Source organism: Chiloscyllium punctatum, chromosome 19 (genome assembly GCF_047496795.1).
Source record: "Chiloscyllium punctatum isolate Juve2018m chromosome 19, sChiPun1.3, whole genome shotgun sequence".
In the NCBI taxonomy this organism is placed as follows: Eukaryota; Metazoa; Chordata; class Chondrichthyes; order Orectolobiformes; family Hemiscylliidae; genus Chiloscyllium; species Chiloscyllium punctatum.
The window spans coordinates 92,240,493-92,260,492 of record NC_092757.1 but is presented as its reverse complement, the minus strand read 5'-3'; the positions used below and the strand labels follow the sequence as shown (position 1 = coordinate 92,260,492).

General features: G+C 50.2%; 1 protein-coding gene across 4 annotated transcripts in view; it reads right to left on the bottom strand.

The window, feature by feature from the left end:
- LOC140491617 (transient receptor potential cation channel subfamily V member 3-like) overlaps positions 1 to 20,000 on the bottom strand; it is a 92,634-nt gene that overhangs the window by 39,863 nt on the left and 32,771 nt on the right. For all 4 annotated transcript variants that reach the window (XM_072590064.1, XM_072590067.1, XM_072590062.1 and 1 more), the window contains 4 exons: positions 16,482 to 16,634; positions 12,789 to 12,932; positions 6,285 to 6,565; positions 4,542 to 4,718 (listed from right to left, as the gene is read on the bottom strand). In XM_072590064.1, coding sequence (XP_072446165.1) covers positions 4,542 to 4,718; positions 6,285 to 6,565; positions 12,789 to 12,932; positions 16,482 to 16,634 — 755 coding nt within the window. The remainder of the gene's footprint in view (positions 1 to 4,541; positions 4,719 to 6,284; positions 6,566 to 12,788; positions 12,933 to 16,481; positions 16,635 to 20,000) is intronic.

Below are 20,000 nucleotides of genomic sequence, written 5' to 3'. Positions count from 1 at the left end.
CAGCCATGTGAGTCTGCAGCTACACTGCTCCATATGCTGGAGAAGCAGGCGTTGTGGGAACCGAGATATTAAAAGAGGTGCTCACCGTTTTAATCACCGGCCAGCCCTAACTTTCCGTGATGAGTTTAAAGGGACACTTAGCGTGCTAATGCAACAACTCGATAAAACAAAAACAAATTACTGGGAACGCTCAGCAGACTTAGGAGTTAAGTTACGGGCTGAGTGACCTTCTCTAAGGGGAAGGGTCACTGACCCAAAATTACAGATGCTGCCAGACCTGCTGAGCTTTTCCAGCAAGTTCTGTTTTTGATTTCCAGCATCTGCAGCATCCTCTTGGGTTTTAACTTGGTAAGATTGTTGGGAAGGTCAAGCGTGAAATACAACTTTCACAAAGTGAACACAAAAGTCCTGTAGCTTGTGAGGGCCAGGGTGTCTGATTTTGATGTATACATTAATTACACAGCATGAAACTACCTTGACCAGGCCAGAGCCCCCCCAGCCCCCACCAAAGTAGCCCAGACCCTAACCTTTTCTTATTGTAAAGGTGGACATGAAGTGGGTCATTCAGGAGTGATGCAGCTGGGCAAACCACTCGGCTTTACGCAAAAGAATTTATTTAAACACCAGTGTTGAAACACGAACCAAAGAAAACAGAATTTAGAATAACTCAATGATTGGAAAACTTAACTGGCTAGACACAGCAACTATTACCTAATGGACTGTTCCAATCCAGTAACATCCCACAACCACAGTCCTTGGCAGAAAGGTCAATTCAAACAGGCAAGAGGGAACAACATCCAAACCGATTTCCGAACAAGGCCAGAGGATTTCTTGACTGAACCGTCCAACTCTTACGTCTAGTGACTACTATAGCTAAAACCAAACGAGAGAAAACCTGAACTGGGAGAACGGGCTGATCCCCTTCCATTGTTAAACTGTTCCTCCCTTGACTCTGTGACATCTCTGCCTTTATGACCTCTCTTCAAAAAACCAAGGACAAAATAACCTTTTTAAAATGACTTTAGAAAGAAAGGTGATGACCATCGAATGTCCTAATTTTGTAGCATTTTCCAAAATAAAGCCATTCTGCTTGATTAGTGTTAGAGAAAAAAAAAACTGCAGATGCTGGAATCCAAAGCCACAGAGTCATAGAGATGTACAGCACAGAAACAGACCCTTCGGTCCAACCCGTCCATGCTGACCAGATATCCCAAACTAATCTATTCCCACCTCCCACCACCCAGCCCATATCCCTCCAAACCCTTCCTATTCATATACCCATCCAAATGCCTCTTAAATGTTGCAATTGTACCAGCCTCCACCACATCCTCTGGCAGCTCATTCCATACATGTACCACCCTCTGTGTGAAAAAGTTGCCCCTTAGGTCTCTTTTATATCTTTCACCTCTCACCCTAAACCTATGCCCTCTAGTTCTGGACTCGCCGACCCCAGGGAAAAGACTTTGTCTATTTATCCTATCCATGCCCCTCATAATTTTGTAAATCTCTATAAGGTCACCCCTCAGCCTCCGATGCTCCAGAGAAAACAGCCCCAACCTGTTCAGCTTCTCCCTGTAGCTCAAATCCTCCAACCCTGGTAACATCCTTGTAAATCTTTTCTGAATCATTTCAAGTTTCACAACATCCTTCTGATAGGAAGGAGACCAGAATTGTATGCAATATTCCAACAGTGGCCTAACCAATGTCCTGTACAGCCGCAACATGACCTCCCAACTCCTGTACTCAATACTCTGACCAATAAAGGAAAGCATACCAAACGCCTTCTTCACTATCCTATCTACCTGTGACTCCACTTTCAAGGAGCTATGAACCTGCACTCCAAGGTCTCTTTGTTCAGCAACACTCCCTAGGACCTTACCATTAAGTGTATAAGTCCTGCTAAGATTTCCTTTCCCAAAATGCAGCACCTCATATTTATCGGAATTAAACTCCATCTGCCACTTCTCAGCCCATTGGCCCATCTGGTCCAGATCCTGTTGTAAATCGGAGGTAACCCTCTTCGCTGTCCACTACACCTCCAATTTTGGTGTCATCTGCAAACTTACTAACTGTACCTCTTATGCTCGCATCCAAATCATTTATGTAAATGACAAAAAGTAGAGGGCCCAGCACCGATCCTTGTGGCACTCCACTGGTCACAGGCCTCCAGTCTGAAAAACAACCCTCCACCACCACCCTCTGTCTTCTACCTTTGAGCCAGTTCTGTATCCAAATGGCTAGTTCTCCCTGTAATCCATGAGATCTAACCTTGCTAATCAGTCTCCCATGGGGAATCTTGTCGAACGCCTTACTGAAGTCCATATAGATCACATCTACCGCTCTGCCCTCATAAATCTTCCACAAAAAAATCGATAAACAGGAGGCTGGAAAAGCACAAGCCAGTTAAATTCTTCCAGCCTCCTGTTTATCTGCTTGGTTAGTGTGTTGGTATTTATACTTCACGCAAGCCTCTTCCATTTAATCGTTCACTTCAGCTTCTGAGCAATTTCTTCTAATTTCATTATCATGCAAGTTTAACTTCTTTTTGAAAGAATCAAAACTATTTAGCTGAAGTAATTTCTGTGACAGTGAGTTTCATGTTGCTCTGCTGAATGAGGACACTTTTCATTTTCCCCCTTGGATTTGTTAGGAATTGTCTTGTATAGTTTTGGATTAGGAACAGGTGAAGGCCATTCTGCCCTTTCAGCCCATTCTGCCATTCAGTGAGGTCATGAATGATCTGTGGCCCAACTCCAAAATACCTGCCTTTAGTCCCAAAGTCTTAACACCTTTTGCTGAACAAAACAATTTTCTCTCTCTCTGTCTCTCCAGTCCTACCCTGTTCAACCCATTTGTAATTTTAACATATGATTTAGGAGCAGAGCCGACTAAAATTAATTGAGAAATTAGGATACGGGATGGGCTAGTAGAGTTTTAAGGAGATATTTCAGAGTACTCAATGTGCATTCGACACCATCTATGGCTGACTAAGGAAGTCTAATAGTGTCAAACAGAAGAAAACCAAGTTTCTAATTCTGCAAAAGTGGGGAGTAGGTCAGAAGATCAGACAAGGTATATAAAGGAGAACAAAGAAAAGAATTAGTGAAGGAGACAGGAATGGGTACAGGGAAAGCTAGCAAGAAATATAAAGGTGGACAGTCAGTTTCGACAGGTCTTTTCAACACAGTAGAGTGTATGTTGATCTTCCACAGAGTCTGAGAAATTGATGGTGAATGGAGCAATGAGATGAATTGAAGGGAGGTTTTCTCGAGGTGAGGAATGTGAAACAGTCATCAGGAAAACTGTGAGAGAAAGTCATCAGGAAAACTGTGAGAGAAAGTCATCAGGAAAACTGTGAGAGAAAGTCATTGGAACTTCAATCTGAAGAGTCCCCCTGACCCTCGTGGACTTCATTCTAAAGGATTGGCTGCTGAGATAATAGAAGAGAATCTGAGTTAGGTTAGGCTTGTTTTCACTAGAATAAAGGAGATTGAGGAGGGACCTGATTGAGGTTTATAAAATCATGAAGGGTATAGACAGGGTGGATTGAGAGAAGCTTTTTCCCAGGGTGAAGGATTCAATAACGAGAGGTCAGGCTTTTAAGGTGAGAGGTGACAAGTTTAAGGGGGATACACGTGGCAAGTACTTCACACAGAGGGTGGTGGGCGTTTGGAACGCGTTGCCAGCAGAGGTGGTAGAGGCAGGCACAGTAGATTCATTTAAGATGCGTCTGGACAGATGAGTGAGTAGGTGGGGAGCAGAGGGATACAGATGCTTAGGAATTGGGTGACAGGTTTAAACAGTAGATTTGGATCAGCTCAGGCTTGGAGGGCCGAAGGGCCTGTTCCTGGGCTGTAAATTTTCTTTGTTCTTTGTTGTTCTGTGAATTGGTTCTAGTTTTCCAACATTCCCTGGATTTTAGAAAAGGTGCTGCCAGATTGTCACTAGCAAACCCGACTCCTCCATCTAACGGCAGGAGATTGTTGAAGCAGAAAACTGCAGGCTGGTCAGTCCAGCATCCACCATGGGGCAAATGCTGGAATCTATTCAAGAAGTTATTAGCAGGAGTGTAAAATCTTAACATAACCCCACAGAGTTAAAGTGGATTTGTGAAAGGGAAATAGTGTTTGATTAATTCATTAGCATTCTTTAAGGAAATAACAACCAATGTGAATAATGGGGAGACAGTTAATCGAATTTCCGGAAGGAATATGACAAAATGCCACATTGAATGTTCCAACATAAAATGAGAGTCCACGGTGTCGAGGGAAATGTATTATCAGGGATAGACAGTGGATGAGTTAATAGAATGCAGAAGATGCATCATTTCGATTTGACAGGTTGTGTAACCAGTGATCAGTGTCACTTCAATCAGTTCTTAGAGAAAGGGAAAGGTTTCAGTGAGGGGAGGGAGAACCTGTCCTTCAAACAACTGTTTCAATCCGATTCAGCACCGTCACTTGTTTTCCTGTCATAGGAAGCTTTGTTGATGCAGAGATGATGAGCTCGGAGTTGGAAGTGTCAAATTGGAAATAACTTGCCTGGATCTTTGTGTTAAAGACGACAACTTTCAGAACGGAATTCCTCTCGAACGTGTCCACTCCAGTGATGTCATAGAGTGAAGACGAAATGGGACCATACGCCCAGTCAGTAATTTTCCGAGAGAGATCCATGTGCTCCTTGTCTTTCATTTCTCTTCCGAGGATACTCCTGAATATCTGAAAGGTAAAAAATGTCATCTCCATCCACGTGTTTACAGGGTTTGAAATGCGAGACTCTGAATTCTCTCTCTCTCCCTCCTCCCCTTGCCCCCCCCTCCCTTTCTCTCTCTCTGTCTCTCTCTCTCTCTCCCCTCCTCTCTCCCTTTCCCCCATCTCCCTCACTCCCTCCTCCACCCCCTCTCATTCTCCACCACCCTCTACCCTCCTCTCCACTCTCCTCTTCCCTCCCCTTTCCCCTTCCCCTCCCTCTCTCTGGAAGAGAGTGGTCCTATGGGAGTATGGCAGCTTTACCTTTACAAATGTACACAAATACTTGGGCATGAAACTCCCACCTCCCCCCAGATTTCTGGATGGGATGACAGCACAGGATTAATATTAAAGAAAGCACATTCTGAAGGGAATTCCCCCTTTTCCTGTGGAACAGGACGTGGCATCTCGGTTTAGATTAGCAATTGTAGACTGAGAGAAAACAGCCCCTATGGTCTGGTAAGATAATGGTGACACAACACAAACAGATAATGGGCTTTCAGCACTGTAATCTCTGACTCAGTAATCACTGCGCATTTTGTGTTCCGAGAACCTTATGCAGTTCACAGTTTGGTCAACAGAGGGTGATGTAACACCATGAATGAGTGTAACTCAGTTTAGTGAGTGGAGTTTCCTTTATTTATTAGAGCCCCTGTCCCTACAGTGTGGAAACAGGCCCTTTAACCCAACAACTCCACACTGACCCTCCGAAGACTACCCCGCCAATTCATTCCCTATTACTCCACATTTATCCCTGACTAATGCAGCTAATCCACACATCTCTGGACACTATGGGCAACTGATAGTTTGAGAGCAGCTCTACAAAACTCTGGTGCGTCTGTACTTTGGGTATTGCATACGGTTCTGGTCACTGCATTATAGGAGGGATGTGGAAGCTTTGGAAAGGGTTCAGAGGTGATTTACTAGGATGTTGCCTGGTGTGAAGGGGAGGTCTTACTAGAAAAGGCTGAGGGACTTGAGGCTGTTTTCATTAGAGAGAAGAAGGTTGAGAGGTGACTTAATTAGGACATAGAAGATAATCAGAGGGTTAGATAAGGTGGACAGTGAGAGCCTTTGTCCTCGGATGGTGATGGCTAGCACGAGGGAACATAGCTTTAAATTGAGGAGTGATAGATATAGGACAGATGTCAGAGGTAGTGTCTTTACTCAGAGAGTAGTAGGGGCATGGAACGCCCCGCCTGCAACAGTTGCAGACTCACCAACTTTAAGGGCATTTAAATGGTCACTGGATAAACATATGGATTAAAATAGAATAGTGTAGGGTAGATAGGCTTCAGATTGGTTGCACAGATCGATGAACATCGAGGGCCGAAGGGCCTGAACTGCACTGGAAAGTTCTCTGTTTCTATGAGTGTATCGATGGTTACTGACTCTCTAAGGAGAGTCAGTATGATTATGTACACATTGACCCTGCCTGGCTGTGACAGACCCTCTGCCAGCGAAGGTCACTGAGTAAATAGCCACTCTCTAACACAGACCCAGTGCCCATTCTATAGAGAAATGAAAAGGTCTTGCCTCAAACTTGCCCAGTTTGGCTGCGAGCTGTAATGGGGTCAGTCCTTTGACGTTCTTTATATCCTCCAGGTTGCTCTGTTTGTTTTCAATCAAGATCTTGTTGTACATTTCGGTAACAACCTTAGTGTTGTCCACTGTGTCATCTGCTATCGTGACCAGTGCGTGCAGGACTGTGTTCCCCCTCGAGTCCTGCTCTCCGATCTTTATTCCTGGGTGGTTCAGGAGAAGTGTAACTATCTCTGGTTGGTTGGTGCATGCAGCCAGAGCCAGCGGTAGTTCACCTGTGGGATATCAAGCTGTGAGCAACAGCCCAGCCCTGCATTTCTCAACTCCAGACTCAACTATTCCAGGAGTTCTCCTCTCGTCACATTGGTTAGGCCACTGTTGGAATATTGTGTGCAATTCTGGTCTCCTTACTATCGGAAAGATGTTGTGAAACTTGAAAGGGTTCAGAAAAGATCTACAAGGATGTTGCCAGGGTTGGAGGATTTGAGCTACAGGGAGAGGCTGAACAGGCTGGGGCTGTTTTCCCTGGAGTGTCGGAGGCTGAGGGGTGACTTTATAGAGGTTTACAAAATTATGAGGGGCATAGATAGGATAAATAGACAAAGTCTTTTCCCTGGGGTGGGGGAGTCCAGAACTAGAGGGCATAAGTTTAGGGTGAGAGGGGAAAGATATAAAAGAGACCTAAGGGGCAACTTTTTCACGCAGAGGGTGGTACGTGTATGGAATGAGCTGCCAGAGGGTGTGGTGGAGGCTGGTACAATTGCAACATTTAAGAGGCATTTGGATGGGTATATGAATAGGAAGGGTTTGGAGGGATATGGGCCGGGTGCTGGCAGGTGGGACTAGATTGGGTTGGGATATCTGGTCGGCATGGACAGATTGGACTGAAGGGTCTGTTTCCATGCTGTACATCTCTATGACTCTATGACTCTAATCCCTCACCTATCCTTGGCTAATTGATGGGCCTTTATCTGAGCGAGACCCCCTACCTCATTGAGTCTGTGCTCACTGACAATACAGAGCCTCCCAGGTTGAACACATCTCTCGTTGCAAACACCAGCACCAGCCTCTATCTCACTGAGGGGAGAATGTTCCAGGTTTCCGCCAACCTTTCCTGGGACTCCACCTGGCCCCAGCTTGAATTCTAATTTTCTGACCTCCCCCAGGAAGGCAGAAAAAAGACTAAAAAATCCTTTCTAAAATGATACTTTAAATACTCTATCAGATCAGCCCTCAACCTCCTAAACCTGGCAGATTATACGCTCCATTTGGGAGTTGTTTCCTGTTTAACCTTTTTCAGCTGAATCTATTTGGTGTTGCATCCAAGGTCAGTATTTTTGGGAAAAAAAATCACATTGTTCTCATTATATTCCATCCCCACTGAGATTAATGCCACCTTCGATTTCACTTGTTGTACAGATGTGAGGGCTTACAGGAGCAGCAGAATCAATGTTTTGGGCATTGGCCCTTCATCAGGAATTCCTGGTGTAGGGTTTATGCCTGAAACGCTGATTCTCCTGCCCCTCGGATGCTGCCTGACCATCTGTGCTTTTCCAGCACCACACTCTCGACTCTGATCTCCAGCATCTGCAGTCCTCAGTCTCTCTAAGGTCTTCCAGTTTGTATTAACCCAAATTCCAATCTCCTTTACAGCTCCATGCACCTGAACAATCAGTAAATAATCAATGTGTTTATCTGGAAACTACCTTGGTTGACTGCTGGCCATTTTGGATTCACTGGACATTGTTTTTCCAAATCACTCACCAGCTTAAATATGCAGTAATTCCCTGATTTCCCTTTCCTGCCCTGCACACTCTTCCTGTTTTTAGAGTCATAGAGATCTCCAGCACGGAAACAGACCCCTCAGGCCAACTTGTCCTGACCAGATATCCCAACCCAATCTAGTCCCACCTGCCACCACCCGGCCCATATCCCTCTAAACCCTTCCCATTCATATACCCATCCAAATGGGCGGCACGGTGGCACAGTGGTTAGCACTGCTATCTCACAGCGCCAGAGACCCGGGTTCAATTCCCACCTCAGGTGACTGACTGTGTGGAGTTTGCACATTCTCCCCGTGTCTGCGTGGGTTTCCTCCCACAGTCCAAAGATGTGCAGGTCAGGGTGAATTGGCCATGCTAAATTGCCCATAGTGGTAGGTAAGGGGTAAATGTAGGGGTATGGGTGGGTTGCGCTTCGGCGGGTCGGTGTGGACTTATTGGGCCGAAGGGCCTGTTTCCACACTGTAATGTAATCTAATCTAAAAATGCCATTTAAATGCTGTAATTGTACCAGCCTCCACCACTTCCTCTGGCAGCTCATTCCATACCCGTACCACCCCCTCTGTGTGAAAACGTTACCCCTTAGGTCTCTTTTATATCTGTCCCCTCACACCCTAAATCTGTGTCCCTGTGTAAATGCCCTGTGTAAATGCCCCTGTGTAAGTGCCCCTGTGTAAGTGCCCCCGTGTAAATGCCCCTGTGTAAGTGCCCCAGTGTAAGTGTCCCTGTGTAAGTGTCCTTGTGTAAATGCCCCTGTGTAAATGCCCCTGTGTAAGTGCCCCTGTGTAAATGCCCCTGTGTAAGTGTCCCTGTGTAAATGCCCCTGTGTAAATGCCCCTGTGTAAGTGTCCCTGTGTAAGTGTCCCCGTGTAAATGCCCCTGTGTAAGTGCCCCTGTGTAAATGCCCCCATGTAAGTGTCTCTGTGTAAGTCTCCCTGTGTAAGTGCACTTGTGTAAGTGCCCCTGTGTAAGTGCCCCTGTGTAAATGCCCCTGTGTAAGTGTCCCTGTGTAAGTGCCCCTGTGTAAGTGCCCCTGTGTAAGTGTTCCTGTGTAAATGCCCCTGTGTAAATGCCCCTGTGTAAGTGTCCCTGTGTAAGTCCCCCTGTGTAAATGCCCCTGTGTAAGTGCCCCCGTGTAAGTGTCCCTGTGTAAGTGCCCCTGTGTAAGTGCCCCTGTGTAAGTGTTCCTGTGTAAATGCCCCTGTGTAAATGCCCCTGTATAAGTGCCCCTGTGTAAGTGTCCCTGTGTAAGTGTCCCTGTGTAAGTGTCTCTGTGTAAGTCTCCCTGTGTAAGTGTCCCTGTGTAAGTGCCCCGTGTAAGTGTCCCTGTGTAAGTGTCCCTGTGTAAGTGTCTCTGTGTAAATGCCCCTGTGTAAGTGCCCCTGTGTAAGTGCCCCTGTGTAAGTGCCCCTGTGTAAGTGCCTCCGTGTAAGTGTCCCTGTGTAAATGCCCCTGTGTAAATGCCCCTGTGTAAGTGCCCCTGTGTAAATGTCCCTGTGTAAGTGTCCCTGTGTAAATGCCCCTGTGTAAGTGCCCCTGTGTAAGTGTCCCTGTGTAAGTGTCCCTGTGTAAATGCCCCTGTGTAAGTGCCCCTGTGTAAATGTCCCTGTGTAAGTGTCCATATGTAAGTGTCCCGTGTAAGTGTCTCTGTGTAAATGCCCCGTGTAAGTGTCTTTGTGTAAGTGTCCCTATGTAAATGCCCCTGTGTAAATGCCCCTGTGTAAGTGTCCCTGTGTAAATGCCCCTGTGTAAGTGTCCCCTTGTAAATACCCCTGTGTAAGTTTCCCTGTGTAAATGCCCGTGTGTAAATGCCCCTGTGTAAGTGCCCCTGTGTAAATGCCCCTGTGTAAGTGTCTCTGTGTAAATGCCCCTGTGTAAGTGCCCCCGTGTAAGTGCCCCCGTGTAAGTGTCCCTGTGTAAATGCCCCTGTGTAAGTGTCCCCGTGTAAGTGCTCCTGTGTAAATGCCCGTGTAAGTCCCCCTGTGTAAGTGTCTCTGTGTAAGTGCCCCCGTATAAGTGTCCCTGTGTAAATGCCCCTGTGTAAATGCCCCTGTGTAAGTGTCCCTGTGTAAGTGCCCCTGTGTAAATGCCCCTGTTTAAGTGTCCCTGTGTAAGTGCCCCTGTGTAAATGCCCCTGTGTAAGTGTCCCTGTGTAAATGCCCCTGTGTAAGTGTCCCTGTGTAAGTGTCCCCGTGTAAGTGTCCCTGTGTAAATGCCCCTGTGTAAGTCCCCCTGTGTAAGTGTCCCTGTGTAAATGCCCCTGTGTAAGTGTCCCTGTGTAAGTGCCCCTGTGTAAGTGTCTCTGTGTAAGTGTCTCTGTGTAAGTGTCCCTGTGTAAGTGTCCCCGTGTAAGTGTCCCCGTGTAAGTGCCCCTGTGTAATTGTCCCTGTGTAAATGCCCCTGTGTATGTGTCCCCGTGTAAGTGTCCCTGTGTAAATGCCCCTGTGTAACTGTCCCCGTGTAAGTGTCCCTGTGTAAGTGCCCCTGTGTAAGTCCCCCTGTGTAAATGTCCCTGTGTAAACACCCCCGTGTAAACATCCCTGTGTAAATGCCCCTGTGTAAACGCCCCTGTGTAAACACCCCTGTGTAAGTGCCCCCGTGTAAGTGTCCCTGTGTAAATGCCCCTGTGTAAGTGTCCCTGTGTAAGTGTCCCTGTGTAAGTCCCCCTGTGTAAGTGTCCCTGTGTAAGTGTCCCTGTGTAAATGCCCCTGTGTAAGTGTCCCCGTGTAAGTGTCCCTGTGTAAGTGTCCCTGTGTAAGTGTCCCCGTGTAAGTGTCCCCGTGTAAGTGCCCCCGTGTAAGTGTCCCCGTGTAAATGCCCCTGTGTAAGTGTCCCCTTGTAAGTGTCCCTGCGTAAGTGCCCCTGTGTAAGTGCCCCTGTGTAAGTCCCCCTGTGTAAGTCCCCCTGTGTAAGTGTCCCTGTGTAAATGCCCCTGTGTAAGTGTCCCTGTGTAAGTGTCCCTGTGTAAGTGTCCCTGTGTAAATGCCCCTGTGTAAGTCCCCCTGTGTAAGTGTCCCTGTGTAAGTGTCCCTGTGTAAGTGTCCCTGTGTAAGTCCCCCTGTGTAAATGCCCCTGTGTAAGTGTCCCTGTGTAAGTGTCCCTGTATAAGTGTCCCTGTGTAAATGCCCCTGTGTAAGTGTCCCCGTGTAAGTGTCCCCGTGTAAGTGTCCCTGTGTAAGTGTCCCTGTGTAAGTGTCCCTGTGTAAGTCCCCCTGTGTAAATGCCCCTGTGTAAGTGTCCCTGTGTAAGTGTCCCTGTGTAAGTGTCCCTGTATAAGTGTCCCTGTGTAAATGCCCCTGTGTAAGTGTCCCCGTGTAAGTCCCCCTGTGTAAATGCCCCTGTGTAAGTGTCCCTGTATAAGTGTCCCTGTATAAGTGTCCCTGTGTAAATGCCCCTGTGTAAGTGTCCCCGTGTAAGTGTCCCTGTGTAAGTGTCCCTGTGTAAGTCCCCCTGTGTAAATGTCCCTGTGTAAATGCCCCTGTGTAAGTGTCCCCGTGTAAGTGTCCCTGTGTAAGTGTCTCTGTGTAATTGGGGGGGGGGGGTGCGGGGGGAGTGAGCTACTGCCTTGAATTACTGCAATCCACGTGATATTGGTGTATACCTTCCCCCCCCCCCCCCCCCCAACTCCCCCGGTACCCAGTGCGATCCCAGCTGTCGATGGTTGACCCGGAGTTGGTGTCAGACAATGTGTGGAGGGCAAGTTGCTGATAGTGCCATTCCCTCCTGGCTGCTGCTCTCTCACCTCATCCTGTCTGACACCCTTCATACTGTCTCTCACTCTAACCTGTTGCTCCTTGAAGCAATGAACTCAGGGGCTCCACTTTCTCCCCAATTTTTTATTCATTCACAGGATGCGGGCATCACTGACCTGGTTAGTATTTCTTGCCCATCCCTAATTACCCAGAGAGTGGAAAAGAGTCAACCCCATTGCTGTGGGTCTGGAGTCACATGGAGGTCAGACCAGGGAAGAATAGCAGTCTCCTTCCCAGGGCCATTTGTGACCCAGGTGGGTTTTTTCAATAATCGATAATAGATTCATGGTTTTCGATAGACTTTTACACACAGAGTTTGTTTTAATCCTGCAGAAATTCCCTTGTTGTTACACTAAAGGATGCAGGCACATGCAGGCACTACATCAATGCAATGGGACAGTGTAGGGAGCACGTTGATTGAAGGTTCAATGAGGTAGATACACGTTCCATTGACAGTGCTATAGTGACAGAAGGGGCTGGGCCATCAATAAAAGGTTCACTGTGTTAACTCAGCCAGCCTCGTTTCACAGCCCCTTCCAAACACACGACCTCTGCTGTGACCTGAGAGACTCATGGACCACAGATACATGGGAACACCACCCACTGCACATTCCCCTCCGAGCCCCTCCCCATCCTGACTTGGAAATATAATTGCTGTTCCTTCACTGTCACTGGGTCAGAATCCTGGGATTCCCTCCCTAAGGGACATTGTGGGTCAACCCACAGCACATGGACTGCAGCGGTTCAAGAAGGCAGCTCACCCCCACCTTCTCAAGGGGGCAACTAGGGATGTGCACATTGACACCCCTTTGGGGCGTATTAGGTTAAAAATGGGTACCCCTCATTCCTGAACCGAAACATCAATTCTCCAGCTCCTCGGATGCTGCCTGACCTGCTGTGCTTTTCCAGCCCCACCCTAATCTTGAGTAAAAACGGGTAGTATTTAATTCGGAAAGGTAACTTACCAAAATAGAAGCTGCTGCGATTTTTTCTGCTGGGTGTGAAAAATTTCCCATTGGCCTTGATGTTGACGTCAGCTCCTTTCTCCAGCAGGAGTTTGACAATGTCCAGGCAGCGTCTTTCGATGGCAATGTGGAGGGCTGCCTGACCTCCAAAACAGAAAGGGAAACCTCTCAAACCCATCAGTCTGTTGTTTCAGATATATCAAAGTTAACAATCACACAACACCAGGTTATAGTCCAACAGGTTTATTTGGAAACACTCGCTTTCAGAGCACTGCTCCTTCATCAGGCAGCTACTGGGGCAGGATCATAGATCACAGAATCATCTTAAAATCCCTCACCTCCTTCATCTCTTCCCATCTCCTCTTGAGTACCTGAGTACCCTATAAACTCTCCCCTCCTTTACATCCCCTCCCTTTCAAATACCCCATCGCTCTCAAATACCTCATCCCTCTCAAATACCCCATCCCTCTCAAATACCCCATCGCTCTCAAATACCCCATCCCTCTCAAATACCTCATCCCCCTCAAATACCCCATCGCTCTCAAATACCCCATCCCTCTCAAATACCTCATCCCCCTCAAATACCCCATCGCTCTCAAATACCCCATCGCTATCAAATACCCCATCCCTCTCAAATACCCCATCCCTCTCAAATACATCATCCCTCTCAAATACCCCATCCCTCTCAAATCCCCCATCCCTCTCAAATCCCCCATCGCTCTCAAATACCTCATCCCCCTCAAATACCCCATCCCTCTCAAATACCCCATCGCTCTCAAATACCCCATCGCTCTCAAATACCCCATCGCTCTCAAATACCTCATCCCCCTCAAATACCCCATCCCTCTCAAATACCCCATCGCTCTCAAATACCCCATCGCTCTCAAATACCTCATCCCTCTCAAATACCCCATCGCTCTCAAATACCCCATCCCTCTCAAATCCCCCATCGCTCTCAAATACCTCATCCCCCTCAAATACCCCATCGCTCTCAAATACCCCATCCCTCTCAAATCCCCCATCGCTCTCAAATCCCCCATCGCTCTCAAATACCCCATCTCTCTCAAATGCCCCATCGCTCTCAAATCCCCCATCGCTCATAAATACCCCTTCGCTCTCAAATACCCCATCTCTCTCAAATACCCCATTGCTCTCAAATCCCCCATTGCTCTCAAATACCCCATCTCTCTCAAATACCCCATCTCTCTCAAATACCCCAACTCTCTCAAATGCCCCATCGCTCTCAAATACCCCATCCCTCTCAAATACCCCATCGCTCTCAAATACCTCATCCCCCTCAAATACCCCATCGCTCTCAAATACCCCACCCCTCCCAAATACCCCATCGCTCTCAAATACCTCATCCCCCTCAAATACCCCATCGCTCTCAAATACCCCATCGCTCTCAAAAACCCCATCGCTCTCAAATACCCCATCCCTCTCAAATACCCCATCCCTCTCAAATGCCCCATCCCTCTCAAATACCCCATTGATCTCAAATACCCCATCTCTCTCAAATGCCCCATCGCTCTCAAATACCCCATTGATCTCAAATACCCCATCGCTATCAAATACCCCATCCCTCTCAAATACCCCATTGATCTCAAATACCCCATCGCTATCAAATACCCATCTCTCTCAAATACCCCATCCCTCTCAAATGCCCCATCTCTCTCAAATGCCCCATCGCTCTCAAATACCCCATTGCTATCAAATACCCCATCCCTCTCAAATACCCCATTGATCTCAAATACCCCATCGCTATCAAATACCCCATCCCTCTCAAATACCCCATTGATCTCAAATACCCCATCGCTATCAAATACCCCATCCCTCTCAAATACCCCATTGATCTCAAATACCCCATCGCTATCAAATACCCCATCCCTCTCAAATACCCCATCGCTCTCAAATACCCCATCCCTCTCAAATACCCCATCCCTCTCAAATGCCCCATCCCTCTCAAATACCCCATTGATCTCAAATACCCCATCGCTATCAAATACCCCATCCCTCTCAAATACCCCATTGATCTCAAATACCCCATCGCTATCAAATACCCATCTCTCTCAAATGCCCCATTGCTCTCAAATACCCCATTGATCTCAAATACCCCATCGCTATCAAATACCCCATCCCTCTCAAATACCCCATTGATCTCAAATACCCCATCGCTATCAAATACCCCATCCCTCTCAAATACCCCATCCCCCTCAAATGCCCCATCCCTCTCAAATACCCCATTGATCTCAAATACCCCATCTCTCTCAAATACCCCATCGCTCTCAAATACCCCATTGATCTCAAATACCCCATCGCTATCAAATACCCCATCCCTCTCAAATACCCCATCACTCTCAAATACCCCATCTCTCTCAAATACCCCACCTCTCTCAAATACCCCATCCCTCTCAAATGCCCCATCTCTCTCAAATGCCCCATCGCTCTCAAATACCCTATCGCTATCAAATACCCCATCCCTCTCAAATACCCCATTGATCTCAAATACCCCATCGCTATCAAATACCCCATCCCTCTCAAATACCCCATTGATCTCAAATACCCCATCGCTATCAAATACCCCATCCCTCTCAAATACCCCATTGATCTCAAATACCCCATCGCTATCAAATACCCATCGCTCTCAAATACCCCATCTCTCTCAAATACCCCATCCCTCTCAAATACATCATCCCTCTCAAATACCCCATCCCTCTCAAATACCCCATCCCTCTCAAATACCCCATCGCTATCAAATACCCATCACTCTCAAATACCCCATCCCTCTCAAATACCCCATCCCTCTCAAATACCCCATCGCTATCAAATACCCCATCGCTATCAAATACCCCATCGCTATCAAATACCCCATCGCTATCAAATATTCCATCGCTCTCAAATACCCCATCTCTCTCAAATACCCCATCTCTCTCCAATACCCCATCTCTCTCAAATGCCCCATCCCTCTCAAATGCCCCATCCCTCTGAAATACATGCAGAGCCCTTCTCAAGCCCTCCTCCTCCACCATTATTTACTCAGTCCCCCCACCCTTACCCCATTCTCCCACTGTCATGCCTTTGACCTCATCAAAGGGAGTTTTGCTCCACTGTCACTGTGTTCAGCCTGGTCTCCCACTCCCTGCTTCCGAGTTTGGGCTAAGTGCGGAGAATTTTGCTCCTTATCTCTAAGCTCAACTACTCCTCCACCTCCCCCCCCCACCCGCCCCCCCCCCCCCCCCCCCACCCAGCACACTCTAAGGGATACCTCAAGGGGACTCAATAGAGCTCTTGAATTTTATTCCAGCTTTTACTTGGGTTTACCTGGACTGTTGGAGGTGACCCTGACATGAACCTGGGCAGCTTTCTTCCCAATGGCTGTCTCTGGTTAGGGGCATTGTGGTTATGAATGATGGGGGGACAGGGGGTCAGGACGTTATGGGCCGGATTCCGAATTGGGTATTGAGTTTCCTGATGCTGTGAGTGGGTGACATTTGGGGAGAAGCTGAGTGACTAATCAATCCTACAGCACAGCACTTTATGATCATCTAGAGTGGTATTGCAGCTTATTCAATGCGTTTCCATCCCAGAGCAGTCCAGAATGGGTGGTAAAGGAGATAGAGCCATTCCATGATGCTGGCGAAACCTTCCAGTATCATGTTCTTGGACCCAGCAGCTGCCATTCTGTTAACCTACCTTTATAATCTTTATCACAATATGCAGCATTAATCAGCAGTTTTAAACAATCATCTCTCTCTGCGACTGCAAACAGTTTCTCAATTATTTCATTGGTATTGCTGTTCAGATTCAGTAACGCTTTCATCAGGCAGGTCTTCCCTGTTCTCGGATCTGTAAAAGATTAGCAGTTTCGTTTTACACTTCATGTTATCCTGCCCATTTCAATGTACACACAAGGCCAACACATGCACACACACTCACACACATACACACACGTGCGCACACACGCACACACACACTCACGCGTGCACACACATATGCACACACTTGCGTGCATGTACACACACTCACACACACACACACACACTCACACATACACACACGCACAACTCACATGCACACACTCACACACACCACACACATACACTCACACACACACACTCGCTCACACACACAGACACACACAGAATAACCATCCACTGGGAGTCTCAGGGTGGTCTTGTGGAGCTGGGTTGGTGAATGTCTGGTGACCCCATACCCCACTGGTAATGACCACCCCAAACTCCCAGCTGCCCTTTTAAATTCCATTAATAAACACCTGGAATCAGTAAAACTGACCATGGAACACCCAGGGTTTTGTTTAATAAAGTGAACAGGTTGGCGATTGAGTGAGTGGCCCAGGTCAGGGTGAGCTGCTGCTCCTGACGGTCTACCATCCCGGGACAGTTACCCAGCCCCTAGAAACAGCAGCAGGATGGAGCAGCCCCCACCCCTCACACTCACCACCCCCACACTCCCCCCACCCCCACCTCCCCACACTCACCCAGTCCCCCACCCCTCCACACTCCCCCCCACGCACTCACTCAGCCCCCCACCCCTCCACACTCCCCCCCACGCACTCACCCAGCCCCCCCACTTCTCCACACTCCCCCCCCACACTCCCCCCACACTCTGCCCACACTCCCCTCCCACACTCACTCAGATCCCCACCCCTTCACACTCCCCCCCACACTCTCCCCCCCAAACACTCCGCCCCACACACTCCCCCCCACACACTTCCCCCCCCACACACTTCCCCCCCACACACTCCCCCCCACACACTCCCCCCACACACTCCCCCCCCACACACTCCCACCCCCCACACTCCCCCCACACACTCCCCCCCACACACTCCCCCCCACACACTCCCCCCCACACACTCCCCCCCCACACACCCCCCCACACACTCCCCCCCACACACTCCCACCCCCCACACTTCCCCCCCACACACTCCCCCCACACACTTCCCCCCCACACACTCCCCCCCACACACTCCCCCCACACACTCCCCCCCCCCACACTCCCACCCCCCACACTCCCCCCCCACACACTTCCCCCCCACACACTTCCCCCCCACACACTTCCCCCCCCACACACTCCCCCCCACACACTCCCCCCCACACACTTCCCCCCCACACACTTCCCCCCCACACACTCCCCCCCCACACACTTCCCCCCCACACACTCCCCCCCACACACTTCCCCCCCACACACTTCCCCCCCACACACTCCCCCCCACACACTCCCCCCCACACACTTCCCCCCACACACTCCCCCCACACACTTCCCCCCACACACTTCCCCCCCACACACTCCCCCCCACACACTCCCCCCCACACACTCCGCCCCACACACTCCGCCCCACACACTCCCCCCCACACACTCCCCCCCACACACTCCCCCCCACACACTCCCCCCCACACACTCGCCCCCACACACTCCCCCCCACACACTCCCCCCACACACTCCCCCCCACACACTCCCCCCCCACACACTCCCCCCCACACACTTCCCCCCCACACACTCCCCCCCACACACTCCCCCCCACACACTTCCCCCCCACACACACCCCCCCCACACACTTCCCCCCACACACTTCCCCCCCACACACTCCCCCCCACACACTCCCCTCCCACACTCTCCCCACTCCCCCACACACTCCCCCCCACACACCTCCCCCCCACACACTTCCCCCCCCACACACCCCCCCCCACACACTTCCCCCCCACACACTCCCCCCCACACACTTCCCCCCCACACACTTCCCCCCACACACTCCCCCCACACACTCCCCTCCCACACTCTCCCCACTCCCCCACACACTCCCCCCCACACACCTCCCCCCCACACACTTCCCCCCCCACACACTCCCCCCCACACACTTCCCCCCCACACGCTCCCCTCCCACACTCTCCCCCCACTCCCCCCACACACTCCCCCCCACACACCTCCCCCCCACACACTTCCCCCCACACACTTCCCCCCCACACACTCCCCCCCACACACTCCCCTCCCACACTCTCCCCACTCCCCCACACACTCCCCCCCCACACACTCCCCCCACACACTTCCCCTCCCACACACTCCCCCCCAACATTCCCCCACCACATTCCCCACCCACACTCCACTCCACACACTTCCCCCTCCCACACTTCCCCCTCCCACACACACCCCCCCCACATTCACCCCCCCACATTCACCCCACTCCCACACTCACCTCCCACACTCACCCCTCCCACACTCACTCCCTCCCACACTCCCCTCCCACACTCCCCTCCCACACTCACCCCTCCCACACTCACCCCTCCCACACTCACCCCCCCATTCACCCACTCCCACACTCCCCTCCCACACTCCCCTCCCACACTCACCCCTCCCACACTCACCCCTCCCACACTCACTCCCTCCCACATTCCCCCCACACACTCACCCCCCCACACTACTCCCACACTCATCCCCCACACTTACCCCCCCCAAACTCACCCCCCACACTCACTCCCCCATACTCACCTCCCATACTCACCCCCCACACTCACCCCCCACACTCACCCCCCACACTCACCCCCCCACACTCACCTCCCCACACTCACCCCCCCCACACTCTCACCCCCATACTGACCCCCACACTCCTCCCACACTCCACCCACACCCCCCCATACCCCCCACACTCAACCCCCCCACACACTACCCCCACACACTACCCCCCCAACAATCCCCCCACATTCCCCCCACACTGTCCCCAATCACCCCCCATACTCTCCACACTCCCCCACACACTCCCCCCACACACTACCCCATACTCTCCCCCCACACACTCCCCCCACACTCCCCCCCCACACATTCCCCCCTCACACACTCCTCCCCACACATTCCCCCCCACACTCCCCCCAATTCTCCTCCACACTCCCTCCCCACACTCCCCCCTTCCACACCCACCCCTGACATTTCCCCCCCACACTCCCTCCACACACTCACCCCCCACACACTCACCTCCCACACACACACTCCCTCACACTCTTTCCCCCCCCCACCCCAGACTTACCCCCCTCCCACACTCACTCCCCACCCACATTCACCCCCCCCCCCCCCAATCCCTCAATCCCACGTGACCACAGGGATAAGGACGAGTAGGATTTTGGGAGTGTGATGGTATTGGGGTCAGATTGCTGGATAACATTCCCGAGCCTGAGGCCAGTGCTCGGGGGGCATCGGGTCACT